This window comes from Streptopelia decaocto (genome assembly GCF_964273445.1).
Source record: "Streptopelia decaocto genome assembly, chromosome: 15".
NCBI classification, from domain to species: Eukaryota; Metazoa; Chordata; class Aves; order Columbiformes; family Columbidae; genus Streptopelia; species Streptopelia decaocto.
Genome location: NC_138670.1, coordinates 2439295 through 2462737, shown reverse-complemented (window position 1 = coordinate 2462737; position 23443 = coordinate 2439295). Strand labels below are relative to the sequence as shown.

The following is a 23443-nucleotide window of genomic DNA, read 5'->3' as shown; positions in this document are numbered from 1 at the left end:
AACAGGTAAGAAACAACAACACGGTGATGCTGCTCCGGTGAACACCACCGTGAAATCAAAGGAGCAAGAAATGTAGAAACTACTGGGCTGAGAATAAGCATAATAACTTTTTTCCAGAAAAAAAATGAGATGTAAATTTGAGGTCAGTATATTTTTTTCCTGAGCTCAGAAGTTAATCAATCTGAATAATTTTGGAGGACATTTCACCCTTCAAGGTATTTAGAGAGAAAAATGAGACAGAAATGTTAGGAAAATGTATTTCTAACTGATTCTGTTGCTTTCAGAAAATATATCCTACTGTCTGCTGTAGGAAAAATCTACCCCAAAGACTTAATCTTCCAGTAGAGAAAATCTACTGAGTTGTGCCCTCTTGTAGCATTTCTGATTTCATGTTACTTGTTGCAGGATCCATTAGGAAAGTGCTTCCACAGGAGCTTAATTAATTATCTGCTAAGCCGGTTTTGAAAACCTCCACAATTAATCACAAGTAACCTCAGAAATTGCCAGTTAATGTGCACAAGGTTGCTTAACTTCCCACATTTTCCTCAAATTTCTATATTCTCATGAGCAAATGCAGCCAACTGTGTTGATTTTACCGCTCGACTAGATTAAAAAACTAAGGCAACAATTGTTCCCGGTTGTAGCATGTGCACACACAAACCCCGCTGAAGACGTCTGTATGTTTGCATTCAACATGAGACCACGTTTTAGGAAATTTAGTGAGGTTTCTTTTCATGCTTTAAATGGATAATACATTAAATTCTGCTTTGGGCTAAAGCAAGGTGGAACTTGTGTGTAAGTTCATTGTTTGATGCCAGGAAGGCACATCAATATTGAAGAACTTCTTCCTGGGAGGCAGATTGATGAATCAATAGTTCAATATTTATGCAAAACCATCTGGGTCCCCAGATATGTAACTGAAGTATTAGTCCTCCAGTAGCAGGATCAACTCCCTCTGATTTAGTCCATCTCTAACTGCAGCTTGCATGAAATCCAGATATTTAAAGTGCTGAAGCATAAACCCAATATCAGGAGTCTAATGTGAGAGCTGTGGTCTGAATTTACTCCAAAATATATTTGTCACCATGGAAAGCCATGGAACTTGCTCATCTATGCATATTTCCTTTTCATAATAACATTAATACTAAATTTTCAGTGGGTCTTTGGGGCTTCATTCATCAGGCTCTATAATCCATTGGTAGCTTCTTAGAAGTAAATCAAAGCTGGAACTGCTCTCAGGCGTCGCTTAGAGGTCGTTGCTGCTGTGTCACAGCACACGTGCTCGGAAGTTGGTCTTTTCTCCTCAGCTCTATCAATAGATTTTAAAGAAAGATATAATCAGTCGCTACGCATCCGGCCTTTCTGCTGCTGTTGTTTTGCATGTACCTTTCTTCACATTCAGAACTCAATGTATTGACGGTTCTGATGCAGAAGTCAGTGAATGGACATCTAAGGCACAGAGCTGTGACAAGCAAACCTACTTTTTTTTCCATTTTAATGTATGCTTGCTTTCCTTTAAAACACAGATGATGGAAAATTTAGCTCCCAAAGCAATCTTTGTTATATACACCTTTATGTGTGCCATTCCCAAAGGGAAAGATTTCTTAAGGTATTTTATTGTAATGAAGTCCCTGCAATACCGTTTTAAAGTATGGTCCTAAATAACTAGTATTTTCATTCCTGCGCAGTCTGTGGTTTCACACCATCCAGCTCTGTCTGTTTCAAGGTCACAGAAGTCCCGAATTCTCACTCCTGTTCATCTTTGAGTCTTGAATGAAGTGGGGGGCAATAGACACGGAGCTTTCCAGGAGATAAAACCCCAGGCTGTATAAACACAGCAGTTTCCTGATTTGCTTCGCACAAACAAACAAACAGATAATCTGCATATCAGACTTCTCAGCTGACAGTTATTGTCTCAGATAATTATGCTTAAGGGTTGGACTTGATGATCCTAAAGGTCTTTTCCAACCTAAGGGATTCTATGAATCACATCAAATAAACACTGTGAGTTGAAATAAATTTATTTGATGTAAAACTATCATATTACTATTAGTAATGTTAACTGGGACAATGTAAATCAACTATGAAGCCCTAAATAATACCATGAAGCCAAGAGTTTTTGGAGTTCCATTACAAGACCGAGTACGTTGTGTGAAAGATCAGTTACAATCTTCTGATGTCGAGGGAGAAGCAGTAACCCAGACCACTTATACATCTACAATTTCCATCATGGCAGGTTACAATTGTTTAAATGAGGATAACCTTCCTTCCTTTAGATTTATGGTGGATATAATTTCACTGAAGTTTGTATTATTGCTCTATATTTATACCAGATTAACTCAGGAGGCTGCGCACCTGCTTATAAATGGCCATGTCACATAGTGCGTTGGGCTGTGACTAGCAATGCGTATCGATTAATCTTATCCGTTAAGAATTGGCTTTTTTGTTGTCTGCCCATTGGGAAACAAAGGCAAAAAAAGGCTGAACTGTTGTTCATTGATCTCAGATTGGTCAAAAGATGCAGACAAGACAAAGAATTCAAAATGGCTCAATTTAGCAGTGCCTTTTTAAGTCCCAGTCATCATTCCTACAACCCCTGCACTTTTGCTTCTAGCTTCTGTTTTCTTTACTACAATCACATTCAGTCCTTCCTTGTGCAGGAAATGAGAATGGATCAATAAGGCTATCTCAGCTGGCTGGAATTAATTTTGCCATTGGATCGAGTTGTATGCCATTTTCTATGCAGCACACCAGTATGTGTAATTTCCTCTTCCAGCATCCCTCACATCTGACAAAGCTATTGAATGGATTACTCTGATATTTTTAAAATGCTGATGAGACTCGGGGTCAGCTAGCTTCCAGGTTTTTAAAGTGTTCTGTAAAAGAGCTTCTCCATATAGAGAAATTTGGGGTTTCTTGGCTAATTTTCCTGCCCATATTAGCAAGATATCAATATAAAGCTTAATATATATGCTGCCCAGCCTCGACAAAACATTGCAGAACAGTGAGAATGTGGAGCGAGACACCCAGGGACTCAATTATATATAAATGCTCCCCACAAAGAAGAGCGTCTCACAGCACTAAATCCTGTACAGGCAAATGACAGGCAAGCAAGAATGCTCTAGAACATTCTCAGTCCACAAGCCAAGCTGATGAAAGCCAAGGTGCTTCCTTGCTGATTCGCAGCATTGCAAGTTAGCCTGAGTGAAGTCCACGTTGTGCTGCAGGTAATTGTGGTTCATGGCATTGCATCATGAGGTCTGGAGATTCTATTCTTGTGATTTATTGGGCAGGATTTTGAGACTGTTTAAGTATTGGCTCAGGTTTGTGATGCTGCTCCATCAGAATAAGACATCTTAAATAACAGTTTATATTTGAAATGACAGCTGATTAAAATTCTGATTGTTTAACATAACCACATAGGCAATTTCACAGCTGCCACACATGTGTGAGCAGAGACCGTGCAGAGATGTAATAATGAGCCAGCGGAAACTCGGATGATAGCGCTTCAGAAGGACTTTCCAGCGCTGTGTGTCTGGATGCTGGAGCTGCTAAGGACTGTGTGCCAGGGCAGAGGAGCTCTTATCACCAGGAGCTGGAGACCATTTTCAGAGACTGATGTTCTGCAGCTGAAACAGAGCGGGAATTTAAAGACAGAGAAGTTAGTAATTTGTAGGACTGTAGTGTGCATTAAGGAATTCAGACTGACCAGCGTTCACTCATGAACAGCGATGGGAAGCAAATGCTGTGCCTGCTTCTGAGTCTGGAGAGAAAGGGAAAAGGAGGTGGAAGAACATTGCACAGGTCTGTTCATGAGGCGCTGGCAGAGCTGGAAGGGGACTTGAACTCAGCAGTCTCGATTGCTGGATTGCGCCCTCTTCTGTGGAAGTTAAACCACTAGTTTTCATCTAAAATAGTGCTCTCTCATTAGCCGTAGCTAACAATCAGTTGTCTTGACTTAACTGATACAACGGTCAATGGTCTCCACCTTATGCCGTCACTTCAGAGCGATGCTGGGCTGACAGCGGCTGCCGGAGCGGAGCCGGCATGTTTGCAGACACAGCAGCTGCTCCGCCAGCGCGGGCATCCAGTGGGCTGGCTGTGACCCATGCCAGAAAACAGGAACGTTTCTCTTAATTGGCATCTGCTAATGATGATTTTCATCTGTTAAGAAAGTTTTAATATTTCTGGGGAATATCGCATTCTTCACAATCAGGTGAAATAGTCACCCAGCAGAATTATGAATTGTTCAGGCTGGACTTTAATTAATGAGGTCCTGAGGTGCTCCAGCTTAGACCGTGAGACTATCTAGACAGCAAGGAGATGCTTTACTCTAATGGAAGATAATGAGTGAGCATGGGGAAAAAAAAATCATCAGGACTTTTATAAACCTTGGTGTTATAATGAGCTACCCCAAGCATTAAAAATCCCAGCAACTTTTCACCTTCGGTTTGCTATTAGATGCGTGTTTGCCTTCCCCCGCTTTCAGTTTACAGTTCATTATCCAGCCAGACTCTCATCCCTGCGGATGTTTGCCATAGAATTCATTATGAATCTGTACTTCAAACTCAGTAGTTGTGCTTGAGGGAGATAAAAGGCTGAAGCCTTGGGCAGGTTCAGAGCAGTGCTGGGGAGGAAGCCACCCGGCATTCCGGCCCTTCCTTCCCTGTCTGCGCAGCAGCTGCTGGGAGGACGTGGGGAGCAGCGGTGGCGATGGTTGGATCTGTTCATCATCCCAACATCACAAGGGTATCGAGACTGTACCAAAGTTTGGGTACTAATAAAGCTTACCTTGCTCCATTCATGAAGGTCTCTTTGCAATGCCCAAGCTCTCCAGCTGAAACACATACGCTGGGTGAATTAACAGACAGAAAGCTCTGCACGGTGGCAATGGCCCCATTGCTGTGTTGGATGCTTTACAGAATGTTACTGGGTTATTTTTCCCCTCAGAACCAAATCATGCCCAATATTTAAAGCACCAGCACCATAGCATGAGCATCAGCAAGCCAGCGTGCTGGTAAGAGAGGGAAATTCAGCAAGCAAATGGAAACAAAAGGAACACTGACATTAATTTTAATCAGGTCCTAGTCATCGGATTTGTCCTTTGTATTTTTTTTCTCTAGCAAAGCTGATTGTCTTTCTGCAAGATTTGTTACCTCACAGAACAATACTAGAGGCTGTAATAATGTAATTTATTGCTGCAATTTGCTTTTGGAAATCCTCTATTAGTGAAAAATAGCAACAGCACTGTCTTATTAATTACAGTAGTTGAATATTGAATGCTGACTGTCACTATCAGGATTAGCGACTGTGCTGTTCTCTGCTCTCCAAGGCCCTGCAGGACCAGAGCTGTGCATGTTTTGGAGGTTGTGAAATGAGTATTTGGATTAAACTAAATAAATGTAAAAAAAAAAAATAATCAGGTTCACTGGGGAGTTCAAGAAAATGATAGATGGAAACATTAGTCTGTAAATTCAGTATTGAAAAACACACCAGTGTGTTACTGCACCACATAATGTGCTTACGTATATATATATGGTATGGTTCTGCAGCATAGCCCATTTATCTATACCTTCCACCCCCAAACTGCTTTTGACAGTTCAAACATTCAGGTTCATTATTGAGTTTTACTCTCCATATACCATTCCAGGGAGAACTACTTTATCGCTTTTCTTCTTTAACTTGGAAAGTTTTTACCTTGGCATAGCACTTACATTTTCATTTGCATAAACCAGATTTTACCAGCATGTAGCTGGGGAAAGAGTATGTGGATGAAATCCCCTTGCGTGACTAAAGGTGAATTCTCTTCTTTGTGTTCTGAGACAGCGCACAAGGGAGTGAAATCCCAAAGGGTTGCTATAACCTCTTTGTGATCTTGAGCTCTCGTTTTGGAGAGCTAACAGAAGGCAGAAGGCCTCCCGCTGCAGATATTGTGTCAGCCCCAGACACCAGAGCCATCAGTCTGAGACCTGGCCGTACTTTGGAATCATTCTGTATAGGGTACTACGTGCTGTGTGCCAATATCGGGAAGTTTTGATACGACTTGGAACTTGGATGGAGCCAGCAGAGAAGACCGTGTTTCAGATTCTGGATGTGAGACAAAATGTCAGTGGCGAGCGGTGAAAAGCGGAGGCTAAAGCGGAGCTGCCAGCTGGCACGAGGTGTCCTGCGGCATATGTTTAAAGAATGCCTGGAAGCTTCAGGACCAAGCTTGGTGTGGCGATAAATAAGTCATTCGAGACTGAGTAATTCCTCCTCTTACCTCATTCAAATTGTGGACTACTCATTAAGCACCGGGAGACTCTGATATGCAAAAATAGGAATTGCCTGCTGGATGGGGAGCCACGTGTCTGGAGTTTGTTCTGCCTCTTTGGCAGCACTCAGGTCCACAGCAGTTTACTTGTCTTTAAAATGGAAACAGTAGTTAAAATTTCCTATGTTATAATGTTAGCATTTGCCTTACAGCATCATTACGTACTGCTGATTCTTTATAAAGGAAAATTCCCTGCTTAAACATGAATTCTAGTCTCCCCTGCTCAGTCCAGGCAATGTTAGTTTGGTCCTGAAGAGTGAAAATAAGAGTGAAGCAAGGTTTTTGGCTAGAGGTAATGTCTTTTATTAGGTCATCCAACAGAGCCGGAAAAAACAGACAAGCTTTCAAGCACACAAATCTTTTTTTCAAGCCTCTTCCAGTGTTGTAAGTTGCTGTGAGATGCTCAGATAGAGATAATAGTCACTGTGGTTGCTCCAGGTTATAGTAACAAATAAAATACTGCTTTAAAGAAATGGATTTGATCCCTTTGTCCTTCGTATCACCGGCTTACGCAATGGTCATAGCGAGCTGTTTGCAGGATGCTTCTCCAGCCAGGAGCCTCTCGCCAGCAGGATCTTGCAGAGCAACCCCTGGAGGCAAACTGTGTTTTAGCTCGAGTGAGGAGGAGATAATTCAGTCTCTGATTATACATACTTTATACATTTACTTTGCTTCCTTCTACATTTGTGCCGGTTTTAGTTCCTATATATTGTAAGACCCACCAGTCTACTAGCCATATATCTGGTCAATCATTTAATTTTTCTGTGTCACTTCTCTCATCGTTTTAACCGTACCAGGTTGCTGATGTCTGTGCAAGTATCTGCTCTCATTAATGCAATAACCTTGTTCCTACCATCTGTCTGCTTCACTTTTGTGGACCTGCTATGAAGTCACTGAAATAAATAACCTTTTTGAAAAAGAAGAATAATCTAGGGGCAAGGACAGAAAATAATAATGAGTATTTTCTGTGTTTTTATTACTACTTTTTCACAGCAGTTCCATAAGAATCTCTATTGTATCTTTGTTACAGATTTTACTTGTTGAAAATTAAAGCTGTACAGCCAAAATGAGAAAAGAGCAAGTAGAAATTTTCTCTTGCTGATTTCAAAATAGGCGAAATTAAATGGAAAGAATTTAGCAGAAGCTGTACTGTGGTTTAAATAGAGTTCTGACATCCACAAACTTGAGCCAAGTGTTCCTATGCACTTCATGGACAAAAATTGAGGACCTTAAGGAACTCGTAGATGAATACCGCTTGTTAGAGGGAGAAAGTAACTCATTAATAATCCGTATTTTCATTGACTGTAAAAGAGTTTCTGCTTCTACTCTAAACAAATGGAGTAGGGACAGCAGCCTGTACTCAAGTATCCGTGAACATCAGACGCTCACTGTAAGGCTTATTTAAGCTCTTCCTAACTCCCATCATTCAGAAACCGCATGAATGTATCTCAGCTTTACTGAAGCCACCGACAAAATGGATTTCAGTGGGGTCAGGTTTTAAAAAGTTATGTTTGCAAAATATTTACAGTAAGAAATATCTGGGATAGAAATGTCCTACGGATAAAATGAAAAATACTGCCTCTGCCTGCCTATAATCAAGTGTGTGGCTTCTGTTAGCACAGAATGCCTCATAATCTTGTTTCCATTACAGTTGTGTATGTATTTGTGTGCATATACTCACATATATACATGTAGTGCATAATTGTGTGTGCATCCGTGCATGTGTCCTAATATGCCTGTATATTTTCCATCTCCAACTGCCTATTGATTACAGCTATTACAGCAATATTATTATAGATATATAGCCAACTATATAACAAGGCCGCAGGTTTAATTGAAATGAACATGGGAAGGATTTCAAATTGCTAATGAAAATTGCCTTTTTACTACCAGCTGTATTCCCACGGTCGTCACAGACTGGAGACATCACCAGGGCTGTGCCGGTTCTGCTTAATGGCGGAGTGAACCCAATTTAACTGGGGTTCCATTTCCAAATGCATTCGGACTCGTGAAAAAATAAAGTGAATGGCTGCCAGATCCTGAGGCCAGAAAATGCCCTTAAATTGACAAATTTCACATATTATTCTTTTTGCAACAAAAGAGAACTGTAAGCCATGAAATGATTTCAGCAAGAAGATATTATATCGCTCTATCCATGGCTGCCTAAGCATCCATGAACTATTCCATTATAAGATCACCAGGTGGCTATTGCCTTTCTCTCCCATTCAGGCTTTACCAATATTCCCACTCCCGTCTGTGATAAACTTAATAGGAGCATTCAGCAAGGAGAGGTGTTCATCATAGCTGAAGGCTTTCGCGGACAATTATTCCTTGGATGTTTGAGTAAATGAAAAGCTATTTTCATGATTAGAAAGGATAGAATGTGTTGCAGTTTCTGAGGCCATTTTATTGGCATCACTTTTGGAATCCCCAACAAATATTTATCCTTTGCTGGGAATGTTGTGAGTAGCTGCAGTCACTGAACTAGTGCTCTTAATATGTTTGTCTCCTCTCTATTCTCCAAGCACATGGTTACTCGTCTGAGAGTGCTTGTTAGATAAAAAATTGTATGTATGAGCTCGTATTGTAGCTGTTGTCATATGTCTACCAAACGTGAAATATGTATAATTTATGCTCTGCGTAAATGTATAAAAACATAAGTTTTCAAGAGAACTTGGGGCAGTTAGTTTGTTGCTTGTATTCATCAGGTGTAAGTATATTCCTAAGTGTCTGTGAGTATACTTATATCTGTAAGTAGCAATGCTCTGAAACAGCAGTGAAGGTTCTCGAGTATGTCAGTCTCAGAATAAGGGCTTTTAAGCTGTCACTTCACAGCTTTTCATCTGTTTGCATTTCTGTGCTCTAAATAACCAATAATGATGCTGGAGCTGGAATATCTCAGGTAATCACTCACATTTCAACCCGTAACTACAATTTTTTGTCTCTAGATAATGTGTCTCCTATGTAAGTGCTTTCATTTCTAAGTCAATTTAGCAAAATGCTGAAAGTAAGGGATGAAATTTCACAAAGAGGAGCAGGTAGTTTCCTTTGTTACACATATATATCTTCAAAACAATCAGGTTTTTTGTTTCACTTATGTCTAAGTATAGAGAAATAAAATGTGGGCTTCTGCTTCCCATCTTCTCCAGGCACCTTTATGTCCTTATCCTATATTTTAAGTAATTATAGAAGGATGAAATGTGGGTTTCTGCTTCCCATCTCCCGCAGTTGTCCTTAAAACTTATTCTACGTTTTAAGTGGTTCCAGAATCATTTCCTTTGAAGTCATTTTCAGTTACAGACTCTTCCTTTACACTGCAGGAAATACCATCTTTCTTTGAAAATAGAGATTGGCTACTGGATCCTGACATATCTGGTCTAGTCAACAGGAAATCGAGACAGTTTTAGCATAATACTTGTCTTTTTGGTGAGCTGTATCTAATTGAGTTTGATGTCACAGCTCCTACAAAGCAGAGAGGCCCCCAGCCAGAGGCTCAGTCACTCTTGATACACATTGGTTATGATAGACACTTACAAAGATAAACTATGCACATTTACAGCCTTTAAGATGGTAAAGGACAACACAATCAAGCATGAAAATGTTCGGTTGATTTTATTTCGTGTCCTTATTAGTTTGCATTTTCCATCACCTTGGGGGTTAGATGATCTAATCAGATCATCTTGTCGGAGTAATTTAGGGTGGTAGGGAAGGCTTGAAGTTATTTCTTGAGGTCTTGATTCATTAAAGTGTAATACATTGTCATGTGTGAGCTCAGCACGTTCCTCTGCCTGATTGTAGCAGTGGAACAGCTCTTGGAGCAGGTGGGAGGAAGGAGTTTGGGAGACTGTGCTCGCTCATCTGCAGCCTCGGAATCCATTGACACCTCTTCCCTTGCAGAAGGTTTGCTGGTTATTGCTGCTGGAAAATAAAATGGAAAGAAAACCAGTATACTTTAATATTTTTGAAGTGGTCTATTCAGCAAGAAAACCAAAACCAAACTGTGTCAGGTGGTGTGGGAATGATTTTTCTTATTCCTAGATCTGTTCAGAAAACAACAAGAATCAGTTATTCACCAAGATGTGCTGAAAATCGCTTGATCTATTTGCTCTTTTTTCCTCCTTGGTGTAGAAACAGTTTCTTATTATAGTCGCTGCTCAGTATGTTGACATCCAGCTGTCATGTGGAGCCACAATGGGGTTACTTTTATACAAATAATAAGCACAGGGAGCACTGATATCCAGGCAGTGGAACTCTACTAGTAGAAATATTAATGGAAGCACTTGGATACTGATCCCACAAAGGAGAGAATATTGGATTTCTTGGTTAGTCTCAGTGCCTGTGGTAAACTATTAAAGCTCCAAAATCAAGTTTGGAATTGGCGTTGGGAACTGCATATGATAAACTTAGTATAAAAAATACGGTAAAGTAAATATTTACTTACGAAACAAATTTGTTAAAATAAATCTGAATGTGATTCTCAATTGTTCACAAGTGGAAGAAGCAACAGGACCGTCAGAGGTGTTAAACCTATCTGGACCTGCTGTGTCTATTGCTCATTTTTCTGCCAGCCAGGATGCTGTTTACAGCCTTTGCTGATAAGATTTTACTTTCTTATTCAAAATCACAAGCAAGAAGTGAGATCCTGTTGTCATAATAATCTGGGTAGTGTCAGACCTCTGTACCTGACCTTAAGTCAATGTGGCCTTTGTATGAATACACAGAGCTGAGTAAGGGCTTTGTAACATTTTCCCATCACTTTACATCACTACCTGTAAACAGAACAAAGCAATTAACCATGCCTTTAATTGTGTTCAGTTACTCCCATCTCTTCTTGTTATATTTTCCGAAAGAGATGGTCACTTTCGAATGATGATAGAATTACATTTCACAATACAACCTGCATTTGCTAAATCAAAGTAATCTTTGGTTATGTTCCCTTTTGCATGTTCAGATGATACCAGGGTGGATTCACTGCAAGGGAAGTGTGGATTAGTCATCCAAGAATCCAAAGATATTTTCCTGCGTCCCTAACTGTTAATGTGTTCCGTATTTCCCTTTTCTGTCTGTAATCTATCAGGATGCAAAAATTCCACTAGCAGGGTACTGTACAAGCAGGGAAGAAAAATGAATGGTCCGGTGCTAATGTGGGGGGCCAGTAATTAAGATTTATCTCAATATGGAGCCTGTAAGCAGAGAAAAGATCATTGATTAAAAAGGTATTGCATTTGCAGAACACCGAGTTCCCATTTAGAAAAGACACTTTGATCTTTGTCAGAAGTTACATGGTTCACAAAAACTCCAGGGAAGATGATCTGGTCCAAAGCCATTCCCATCCCAGCTGAGTGCTGCTTGCTTCCTGTCCTTCCGGCCCCAGGAATGTGCCTCTGTTCTCCTTGCAGTGGTCCAGCCCCAGGAGAAATGGGTGAGGGGGCCCGGCCCAGCCTGCCACTGGTGGACTTAGATATGCGCTGATGACGGTCAAAACCGCTCTTCTGGGAGGTGAGAAATACGAGTCCGAATCTCTTCCTTACGTCCCACATTTCCTCCATTTACCTTCTTTAAGACTCCTGGAGACTCAGAGGCATCACATTGATCAAGCTCTTCACACAGATGCTGTGCATCCTAGGGACAGGACAATGCCAATGTCCACCTTTGGGTCTTTTCGTGGGTGATGTTTTATCTGTGTTTGACTTCTGCATTATTTGTTCTTCAGGGCAGGTATTGTCCTTAATTTTTGTGCCATGTATGTTGTTGGCCATTTAAGGAAGGTCTAATAAAGAGAAGATACCTCGCAGTGTTGCTGTGTGTGGAAAAGAATTAGCATCCAAAGGAAACTTTGAGATCCTTTGTTCTACTATCCTCATCAGAAACAGACTGCAGAAATGGCAACTTTTATTGAATAAGTCTGTTTCTTTTGTAGATTTTGAATGACGTAATTTTTCACTACTATTGATTTGTTTGTTAGTTTACATTTTCCTTGGCACTGTGGACTTTAGAGTCATGGAATAACCTGGATTCCATCTGGATCCATGTTTGAATACTGAGAGGTGCTCTTAAGCAGGCAGTTTGCCCCCCTTTGGTTGTAACGGCTTTACATTTCTTTTGGAATGTGATATTACTCAGCAAGTAGACGTCCTCATGTTATAAACTGATTTATGAAGCAGAGCAGGATTTACATGTGATGGGCGAATAGCATTGGAATCAAGTGAAAAGAAAAGAGGAAACCAAAATCCAGCCAACAAAACTTGCCCTTCCCCACTGCCTGCCATGGAGCGCGTTTGCCCCAGGGAGGTCCTCAATCATGATGCAAACTCTTTGGTCTATGGAAACAGTCCTGTTCTTCTGAAGTGTGTGCTAAGAATTCAAAAACAGAACATCAGCTTCTTTCCTTTCTCATCTATACTGTCTGTGAATGTGGAGTGCCAGAGAATCCAGTTGGCAGAAAGCACAATGTGTAATTTACTTTTAATTGTGGGATTATGTAGATGAACAGAGTCAGCAGCCTAACAATGTTATTTTGTTAATCAGCCGTAATCTTGGTAGTATTAATAACTCAAATCTACAACCGTCGTGTTACCAGACTTGCAAATCAGCGTAACAATTGTCTACAGTGCTGTGCATTGCGCTAACTAGGATGTCCTGAAAACTCGTGATGCATAACTTAGTGCTCATCAGTAGACTATTTATGGTGCTTGCAACTGGCGTGTGTGGAGTTTACTTTACATCTCCCTCATTTCCATCTTATTCTCTTGTAAATGTGTTGCCAAGGTGTCAGTGTTGATCAAGGGTGATGGGTTGAGCAACAGTTGGAAGCACAGTACAGCTCCGGAGGTCTCCTGTGTAGGCATTGTCTCCATCGATTCAAGAGCTGTCAACAGCATGCACGGGCTTGCTGCTTCTCTCCTTTATCCATAAGACAAATACTGGTTTGATTTTAAGGTAGACAGTGCCCAACTGCCTATTTTCCACAAACTCTTCCAAGAAACTTTCCTTGTAAATAAAAATATAATTGGCTTTTCTGTGTCACTCATTCAGGTTTACAGCATAGCTTTGGTACTCATGAGGTTGTGTATTTGCGTGAGGGAGAAGTCTTAATGCTAAGCTATGATTAACATCATTCTATGAGATTCCACTTACAGAATTTTCAGCCTGTAAACAGGACCATTCTCACGACCTCAGGCTCCCGTGGATTTCTCTTGATAACACCATCTAATCGGATTTAGAGTTTAATTAAACAGCTGTCACTTTGCTTCCTCATTCTGCCGCAATTTAGTGTTGAATTAGTTCCTAAATTAGTCATGGCTGAATGCTTGCCTTCTTACAGTTGAGAGGTTGGATGAACACTGGGTTTGCTCTTCAGCCAAATTCAAACAACTAAGGCTCGTATTCTGTATTCTTGGTCTTTGCACAGAGCCCCCACCACCATCGGTGGAAGTTCCCTGACCGAAACGGGGCTGGAATAAAATGTGAGGTTCCTGCAGCGTCAGCCATCGTGTTCCCTAACTTCAAATGACCGCGTGTGAGCAGACGCTTCTTCTCAGCTCTGGCTAGGATATATTAGCTGTATGGATGTTATTTTCCCTTTCTCATTTTTCTCATTACCGGTTCTTCTGAGTCTTCTGTGGAGCAGCACAGCGAGCACAGTTGTGGAAGAACATATTTAGACTGATACTACAGCTAGTGGACTTTATCCAGATTAACCCTAATGACACCAAGTATGAACACTATGAACAAAAGTGGCCTAAGTTAAAACTTACCAATACATTTTTAAAGTAACGTCTTGTGCACACATTTCAATGGATTACTTTTGAATACCTCCTTCGATTAGAGATGTATGTCCAATCATTAGAGTCTTCTTCTAACCATTAGAAGAACAAGAAAACTTGTTCCTTAATGCTACTGTTTGTTGATAAGATATGTATGAATGGTAATGTTTTCCTTTATACGCTGTATTCATTGAAGGGATGCCCTGGTAATGAGAAAGAACCATCTGAATTTGGGAGTTTGTGGGTAGTTCTTCATATAAGCAAACCAACTCTGCAGTGTCAGAGTCGGATGTTGTTGGGCTTTGGTCATTGTGCTGCAAAGACAGTTTGAGGCTTCCAGAGAAGTCCAGAGCTCAGATCTCCCTTCTGTCAATGAGAGTTGTATGTGTAGATCTCCATTTCAGCTTTGGAAATGACAACACTTGTTGTTTTAGAGCTTGTAATACACTCACCGAAACTTCTTTCCAACGTGGATATTGATGCTTACTCATAGCTCATCCTCTTCCTGCTTTTTCAATTTACTTTACACTACTTTCCCCATTTTTTAATTTATTGGGAACAAGTCCAAACATTGCTATCTGATGCTTTCAGTCTTTTACCACACAAAATAAATTTGATTTTAAAACTTTAGTTGCTGCCTGTGCAGAAAGTAGATTAGTTCTTGGGGGATTTTAAAAATTAAAGAATGTGGAAATGGCCAAAATATTGTGATTTTGAAAAGTGCCTACATTTTACATAAGTTCTTAACCTCTCTGAAGGTTTCTTAGTAATCTTGTTTGTGTACTCCCAAATTAGCTTGCAAACAGAATAGCATATTGTGTTTAAAAATAAAACATAAAAATCACCACTTATACCAGCTATTTTGTTTCCTATTCTGATGTGAGAACTATTGTTTTCTTAATTTACTTGACATAAAGATTCAACTACTATTTGTGCTTGTCAGCAGATAATCAAGGATGTTACAGGAGGTGGCAGAACGCAAGGGAGGCAGGTTGGGGTGCAGGATTGGAGCCCCCATGTCTGCGGTGCTCAGGGCTCAGGATTGCGGACAGACTGACAGACAGGGTTCTATTTAAGCTCCCTTTATTTTTATGATTTTCGGTCCAGCTTTTGAGGAGTTGTGGCCTTTGGATCCTTTCATACATTATTTAGAGTTTTCTGCCTAACCGCTTGTGTGTGGGTGCGGACAATGGGTCAATTCTCTGTTACATTAAAGCTTCGGGCTTTATTGCAGCAATATAAAGGAAACACAGAGGAGGCAGAAATTGTGCCAGAAGGCTGGTCCATTTTCAGGGATATGGGACACACCTTTTTCTATTTTAGTTCTGAAAAAAAAAAACAAAACCCGGACAATAGAATCAAGAGTTGGTTCTTTGGGGTTGGTTTTGTTTTTTAATCACAGTTGAATAGCATAAGGCGCTTACAGACTCAGCAAGGGAAGTGGCGGGTTTGAAAATTGCTTTTAACATAGTATGTAATACGTTAATTGCTTATATTTCAGTATTTCTTTGTGTAATATGGAAGAGTTTTGACTGCTTTGAGTGGGGATGAAACATGAAGGTTTCCAACTCTGCTCAAACCTGTAGCAGGGTGGCTGCCAACGCTGAGGATCTCTGGTGATTGGAATTGTAGCAGCCATCAAGCCATTAGGTAATACCTACAATATGTTCCCATCTACTTTGTGTACATTATGAATTTGAAATTCCTGAAGTTCTTATTATTCTATGGAGAAGGGGTGGAAAATTTCAGTAGCCCTTTACCATGACAAACGATGCCTCTTACCATTTTTGGGGCACATGCATCTGTGAAGTAATTAATAAAAATAGATTCATTCAGACAGACGCTACTTCCTTTAATGAAACCATTAGCAAAGGGCAGAAGATTGAGGTTTCTAATTGCTGGTAATGTGCCAGTAGCCAGATTTTCCCTCTTCTCTCCAGAAAGGTCTTGGGAAATTTGAAAAGGTTTCTTAACCTTTGTAATAATGGCTTTATATCAGACCCACTTAGAATTCAGATGCACCAATAATGGCCTATTGGAAAGAGAGAAACAGAAGTGACAGATAATTACGTAACAACTGGTAGCTCAGTTCTGCACTATGTAGTGCAGAAGGCAGGAATATCAGTCACATTTGCCTATCAGGCTTTTCCATTTTAAAGGTGTAGATCATTTTATTTTGTCCAGTGAAGAAGGATCATATCATTTGGGACAAGTGAAGCAGAATAGAGTTATTCCAAATAAGAGATATATACATTATTGTATTACCATTTAATTTAGAAAAAATGGAGACTACTAAGATACAAGGGTGGATGGAACCACTAGAGGTTGTGTGCTCCTTTCCTTTTCTACCTGACTCAAAGAATCTATGTTATTTCTGAATTATGTATAACCCATTCTTCAGAGATCTCTTAGGCTAGATTGTGCTTTTTCTTCTGCTCCAGACGACCTATTCCATCATTTCTCTATCATTATTATTGCAATAAAGATTGCCCTAATGTCAAACGTATCTTCCTTGTTGCAGCTTAACCTCATTGCTTCAGGCTCTGTCCATGAACATGGAAAATAGGTTGTTCTTACTCATTTTTGGAAGACTTTTCAGTATATGGAGACAGCACTTGGGGGCTTGGGCGGGAGAACAAGTGACTACTGTGCTCCCAGCTGTGGGCTGGAGCTAAACCGTGACAGCATCCCATTTCTTAAACCCAACACCGGTTTAAATCCTGTTCTCTGGTGGTGTTACGGTGCTGAATATTGGACTTCATGTTGAGGCCACTGATTCCTCAGCACTGCAGGCATGAGCAAAGCTGAGCTGGTGGCAGTTCTAGTGACTCCCAGGCAGTTTGTTGCAAGTTAAAGCCGGATGGTGAATTTATTCTGCTGCTTGTGGCACCGAAGTTTCACCTCATTGCATAATCAGGTCTTTGTTTTTATCTTCTTGGCAGTGGCGCGGGGCTTGTTTCTTTTTTCTTACGCGTGTATGGGATTTTCTGGTTTGTCTTGAACTTCATCAGTTACTATTAAATACAAATACGAGTAAATCCCCAAGCCACAGAGTATGTTTTATATTTGAAACTCATTTCTATTTATGGGATTTCTGTTCCTCTGAACCTGTCCCTTTAAATTAGATTTCTCTATCACTAATACATATCAGTTGCTAAGGAAAAAACGGATCTGAGTAGAAAGGTTTCAAAGCAGAGCTGAGATAGCCTGAAAGGGCGTCCTGTCGTTTCTGCAAACTCTCTTGCTGCTCCTTTCCCTGGAGTCCTTAGTTCACAGTGTTTAACACTCAGTGTCACCAAAAATAAGGCTTTAAGGGATTGAGGCAAAAGATTAATTTCAAAGAATGTACAGCACTTGCAGTAGCCAAACACACAGCAGAAAATACGTTGAACCTGCTTTTTGGTGAACCTGTGTGGGTTATTTAACGCTTGTTGTTTTCAAAGCCTGCAGGCAGAAGAATAGCTGGGTTTGCTGCTGAGTTGTTTTCACAAATGTTGAGATCTGCTCCTTTGTGTCTGTTTCTGGACTTACCATAATACCAGTATATGGAAAGAAATACTTCTGGAACAAAAGAGTTTGAATGACAGAAATTAAGCTCCAAAAGCCATGTATGATTTTTCACCAGAGCGCTTTGTTGCTCAGAAATGCTGGGTACCTGGTAGCATTTGTATGGGGGCTGCTGGGGGGCCTTAGACTTTCTAGTATCGTGATTATAAATCTGGTTCTGTTTGGGAAGCTTTGTTTTCATACATGCCATGGGAATTATTTAGGGTTCTTACTTTTCTAGAACAGTCAACCTTCCTTTTTGAACTTTTTTTTTACTTTGATGGGATTTCTTATGAAGCTGCAGGAGAACCTGAGAAATAGGAAGTTGCAAGATGAAAAGAAAATCCGATAGAGATTTCAAACTCAGTACACTTGAGTGCCCCGTTTCGTTGCTGCTGCCATCAGTGGCCGCCGTCCTCCTGACTTCAGCGCTGAGGATTTTGCTGAATATTTTATTCACTTTATAGAATTCGAAGTTGAAAAGTTGGAGAAAACTCTTAAGTTCTTCCTGCATGGGAATCTTGAGAATAAAGTGATGCTGAAACAGTTCAGAAATGAAAAGAGTGAGCTTAGTCAATGATGCATTGAAAGGCTTTTATATGCCATGACCCAAGTTCAAACTTCAGATTTCCTTGTTATTTTGCCTGCAGTTAATAGCACCACTAACTCCTTCTGGATTCCTTACATTGCTTCATTGGCCATATCAGAAGAAATTAAACGCTCTTGAAACCATTCCAGATAGCAAGTTCACAGAGAGGCCCTGTCTTTGCAGTGTTCTTTGAATCTAAGCCCATTATTTTTACTCTCGAGGCTCTTACATCCTATCCCAAACATTGCCAATCAAATCCAGTTTAGTAAAAACTCTGAGCTCATGTTTTGGAAGGTACATATTGGGAAAAGCCCCACACTTAAAGTTAGGTCCTACCTGTGATGTGTGCCTGCCCGGACTGAATTGTGCTGCAGTCATTTTGCTCACTATTTAACAGTCTGCAATGCAGCTGTGTTTATTAAGCAGGCAAAATATAACTGGGGCTTTACTGCATTTTACTAAGTTGCACCTATTTGAAGATGAGGTCAGGCCGTTCACCGCTGAGAACTGGTGCGTCTTTCTTGAGTATAACTCCATTTGAAGAGCTGGAGCCTTTTGGAAATCTGCTGAGCTGTCTCCCAGCAGCCCTGTGCTTTGTTTTGTGTACAGGACACGGAAATTCTGAACACAGCGATTCTCACAGGGAAAACAGTGGCAGTGCCCATCAAAGTGGTGTCCATAGAGGAGAGCAGCGCTGTGACGGACATCTCGGAGTCGGTTGAGTGCAAATCCTCTGATGAAGACGTCATTAAAGTAAGTTCTCGCTGTGTATTGGCTTCTAAAATTTCATGTCTTTTTACACACAAAAGGATAATAGCCTGGGAACAGCCACTAAATCAACTCCTACAAATTAATGGTGCTACTGTTTCAGAAGAATAAGGAGGGGAATTTTTAGGAAAAGAGAGGGTAAGGGGCAACAGTACAGCCAACACACCAGGTTTAAGTAGAATTTCACTGTTTTTATGCGTGTCCTGATTTTATAATGACTTTGTAATGTCACCTCAGTCCTCTGTGCACAGAGTTCCTTCCCTGCAAAGCCAGCTCTGCTGTTAGCACTGCCTCTCCAGATGTTTCTCATCACCTTTCCAGCTGTGATTATCACCTCCACAGCTGCATCAGTGGAATGGATGGGATGAATGTTCCCCAGCAACTGCAACGCAATGTCATCCTGCTCGACTTCACATGCTGCTGAGAGCTGTTTTGAATTAACAACCAGCTTCTGCACAGCAGTGCCTAGAAAGCATTCACAGGACCAGTCCATCAATTTAACACTAGCAGCTTAATGTCACACAGCAACAAACACCAGTGAGGTTGTATTATCTTAAGGCAACACAGCTATTTCTGCTGTGAATATGTAGTTAAAGCCCTGAAGGAAATTCACAGTTGTGCTCTGCATGGATCCCCTTGCAGTTCCCACACAAGGACTTTCATGGTGCGTGGTCTTTGAACAGGGGCGATTTTACCCTTGGTCTGTAAGCATTTTCATACAGGGAATTTATTACATTATGCGATGTTACAGCATATAGCGCAGTGGGATTTGTGGTGATACTCTTTAGGTGTCTCTAATATGCTATCAGCTCTCTTGGATGTATAGCATACAAATAGTAATGCCGCAGCATTATACATTACAGGCACTTCAGTTTGTAGGTTCATGGAAAGCAATAAAACTCCTGTGAACTTGGAGAATCCAACAGTTTGCTGCGCTATTGCTGAATTTATGTAGAAATTATACCAGTAACTGAGTAGGTGGGAAAAATAGTCATACTTTAAACTAATGAAACAGTTACAGAAGACTTGTACAGAAAGTTTTCTGCTGTCAGTGGATCCTCCAGAGCCAAACAAATCTCTCCAGTTTGCTGGAGCTTGAAGTGCTCCCATATATCAGATGCTTTGCAGAGTTTTTAATCTCAAAGAATCCCTCTTAACCTTTTTCCTAAGGTAGTCACCGAGCTACAAATCAAAGTGGAAGCTGGAATTTAGTTTAGGAATCATCCTGATTATAACCTTGTTGGAAACCACATTCCTGAGTAAGAAAACGTATAGAATAGCATACAGAACAGGACTGCTGTGATCATCTAGATTAGTCATCTTGCTCAAACAGCTTACAAAGTTTCACCAAATAATTCCAGCCCCACGGGCATTTCTTCTTTCCAACAGCAAAAATGACAAGTGTTAAGTTCTTCCATTCAGAGGAAGACTCGGGTCAGGCAAAAAAATACATATCTGATGGGCATTTGTTACATATCACCAGATGATGCACAGAAAATGACAGCACAGTGACTTCCCAAATAAAAATCCCTCTGCAAATATGACTTCTGGGTTTTATAGGTTTGGAGCATATCGAGCAAAAGAAATGATGTTCCCAAATCTTACAAAAAAGAGAGTGTTCTTACAGAAATTGCAATACAGGCTGGACTATTGCAGTTCTCCAACAATTTGTTTGGAAAGGAGGTTTTCTGGAAGCACCGTGTCCTTTGATTAGCACTTGGGACCCTGCTGTGCTCTTTTTTTCTACAGAAATAATTTATCTCCACTGGAAGGGATTCTTAAAATGGAGCCTGTTTGCACTATTGAAACGTTTAAGTTGCTTCTAGAAGCGTCCCTGTCAAGCCACTCTGGAGTTGAAGTGAAACAAATAACTGGAGGCTAACACACATTGGTTATTGGAATCAACGGGAAAAATTTGTCAGGTGTAATTTCTTTCTCTTCAGAAATGCTTTGAAATTGCTCAGATGAACAGAGAAACTATCTTCTGTGTATTTAGAAATATATGCAGAGTCTCTAGAGCAATGCATCTGTGACATGAGTGCTAACTGCTCTGGAACATACAGCTCGTTAGAAAATAGAATTCAGTGAAATGCTTTGAAGAGAAAAAGGTTTTGTCATCTCATCATAAAGGAAAAAGGGCTTGGGGTTTTTTGTCTGTTTGTTGTTTGCTTTGTTTTTACATCTAGAATGTTCCATTTTCCAGGAACGCGGGTGTTGCTGTTGTCACTGGGAGCAGAAACAGGAATCTGACTTTTAAGAAGTCCCTTAGTGGTTGATAATGAACCGTGGGCTCTTGGTTTCATTGGAACTAATGAGTAGAGGGTGACATTAACCGCAGGTAAAGGCCGCTGCAAAGATATTAGGCATTTCTGTTATGAGCTAAAATCCAGACAGAGCGTCAAATCCGGCTAGGGGGCTTTAGGTTGAGTGAAATGTTTATGAAATGAAATTAATTCTTACTAAATAGACACAAACGTTGAAATGTCTGCTGTTCGTTTGTGAATTTGTTCAGTTGAAAGGCCGGTCTGGGTGCTGTGTAACACAACATGCAGGAACGTCTCCATTTGCCAGTAAGGAAGCCGACAGGTGGACATATTCATAAGAGATACATAAATGTCTTCTAATTGCCCTCCTCCATACTTCTCATAGTCCTGTGATTTACTGGGGTCAATATACATACAGAAGGACTTCAGAGGAGCTTTAGAAAAATGAAGCTTTACCACGCTTGTCTGTCAGATGAAAACATGGCATATAGGGCAGCAATATGTGGAGCTTTCATGGCAGATGTTATATGGTTCAAGTCCACCACTCCAGAAGGTGCTTCAAAATCGTCTTCCAAGCTGCAAGATCAAGACCAGGACAGTAAATGGGAGAAATAACATTAGTCTTGTGACAGCTGTGGGTGTGATGGGACGTTAAGCAGTTTTCTCCAGACCTTTTTGCGTAATACAGTCAGAAGAAATGATGGTTCTTTTCTCCTTTCCTTTTCTGCCAATAGCTGTAATTTACATATTCTGAATTTCTATATTGTAGATATATATGAAGTTAGAAAATGGCCTGCATTGTGATGTTCTCAAATGCACAACTCCTGTTCAAAATGTGTAGCTGGAATTCAAAGTCCCTGCATTCACCCTGTGATCCTGCTTTGCCAAGCAGGATATTTGGGGCCATTCTGCATATATAGTCTGGCATCTCCCTGGTGAGTAGGAGCCGAACTCTCTGTTCGGACCCATTTTCAGAAATTACTTGACTCGAAAGTGCACAAAACAAGACAGATTTTGTTTTACGTGGTAATGCTGCTGCAGAGAGCTCCTGTGGCTCAGCGCAGCTACAGTTCAGCTTCAAAAGCTGGTCATTTGGGAGCAAATAGATGCCCTCCAGTCTCAGCTGGCATTTTGTGCCCCTTTTATTCTCTCAGTTCTGTCATAGTGAATGATATTTAGTTAGTTAAATGTACTGCTTCTGCTCTGCAATGCTGCCAGCAAAATCTTTGTAATGAGATTAGATAATGTACAGCCTTTTCCCTAAGAAATGCTCTCTAGCTTTGGGGGGTTTCTACTTGATTTTGCTAATCTGGCTGCTGATACTAAAAACACAGACCCTTCTCAACAGGGACAGTCCAAATTGCTTTTAAACTATGGCCCTAGTTTTACAAAGTTCTCCTCTTCTTCGGCTCCCGGGGCTCGATCCCTGTGTCATTAGCGCGGGTTGCTGGGAACTTTGCCTGAGGACCGATCGCCAGGATTGAAACCACGTTGGGAATGCGGCAGCTGTTTGTAACACAAAGCAGCACCGGCACGCAAGTTGAAAACTGTTTTAAGAGAGACAGAAAGCAAAGAGGCTTAAATCAGTTATTACAGTGTAATACCTGCCCTGCTCCCTCATCATGGCTTCCAGAATGGGAGTAATAATTCCTGAACCATTTCAAGAAACAAATTCAATCCTTTTCTTTTGGTGGGTCACAGGTGAAACCATTTTCATGGTTTTCTTGCACATAATGTGAAAAGTCAAGCTTTTCATTTATTAAGATGGCAGTCCTATCAGGGTTAAGCCTGCATTCCTGCATTTCCCTCGGTGTTCACGCTCCGACGGGCGCGTTTGGCTGCACGTCCCGAGTCGCTGAGCTCAGCTCCAGTTGCAGGCGATGGGACCGAGGGCTGGCTCTGGCCATAGAGTCACACCAGCAATTAGCAACTCCTTTAGTGGACGCTTCCATTTTAAAGGCTGCTCTCACAGTGTCACAAAGCTGTAAATATAATTCCAGAGATTATGGAAGAGCTCAAGTCTGAAGCTTTAGCTCTTTTCAGACTTAAACAGTTTAACGTGAAAAAATGAATCGTATGGGCCTTGAGACAGGTTCCATTTTCCAGTAGTAGGTTGTTGATTATTCAGGATTACGCAGCCAGGCATTGAAATCCTTCTTATGGAGCAGTTGCCATTACCTAATGTTCATGTAGCACA

The 23443-nt window shown here is 40.8% G+C and overlaps 1 protein-coding gene across 2 annotated transcripts in view; it reads left to right on the top strand.

Annotated features, from left to right (window-relative positions):
* TMEM132C (transmembrane protein 132C) overlaps window positions 1-23443 on the top strand; it is a 166092-nt gene that overhangs the window by 125258 nt on the left and 17391 nt on the right. For both annotated transcript variants that reach the window (XM_082066170.1, XM_082066169.1), the window contains one exon: window positions 18824-18967. In XM_082066170.1, coding sequence (XP_081922296.1) covers window positions 18824-18967 — 144 coding nt within the window. The remainder of the gene's footprint in view (window positions 1-18823; window positions 18968-23443) is intronic.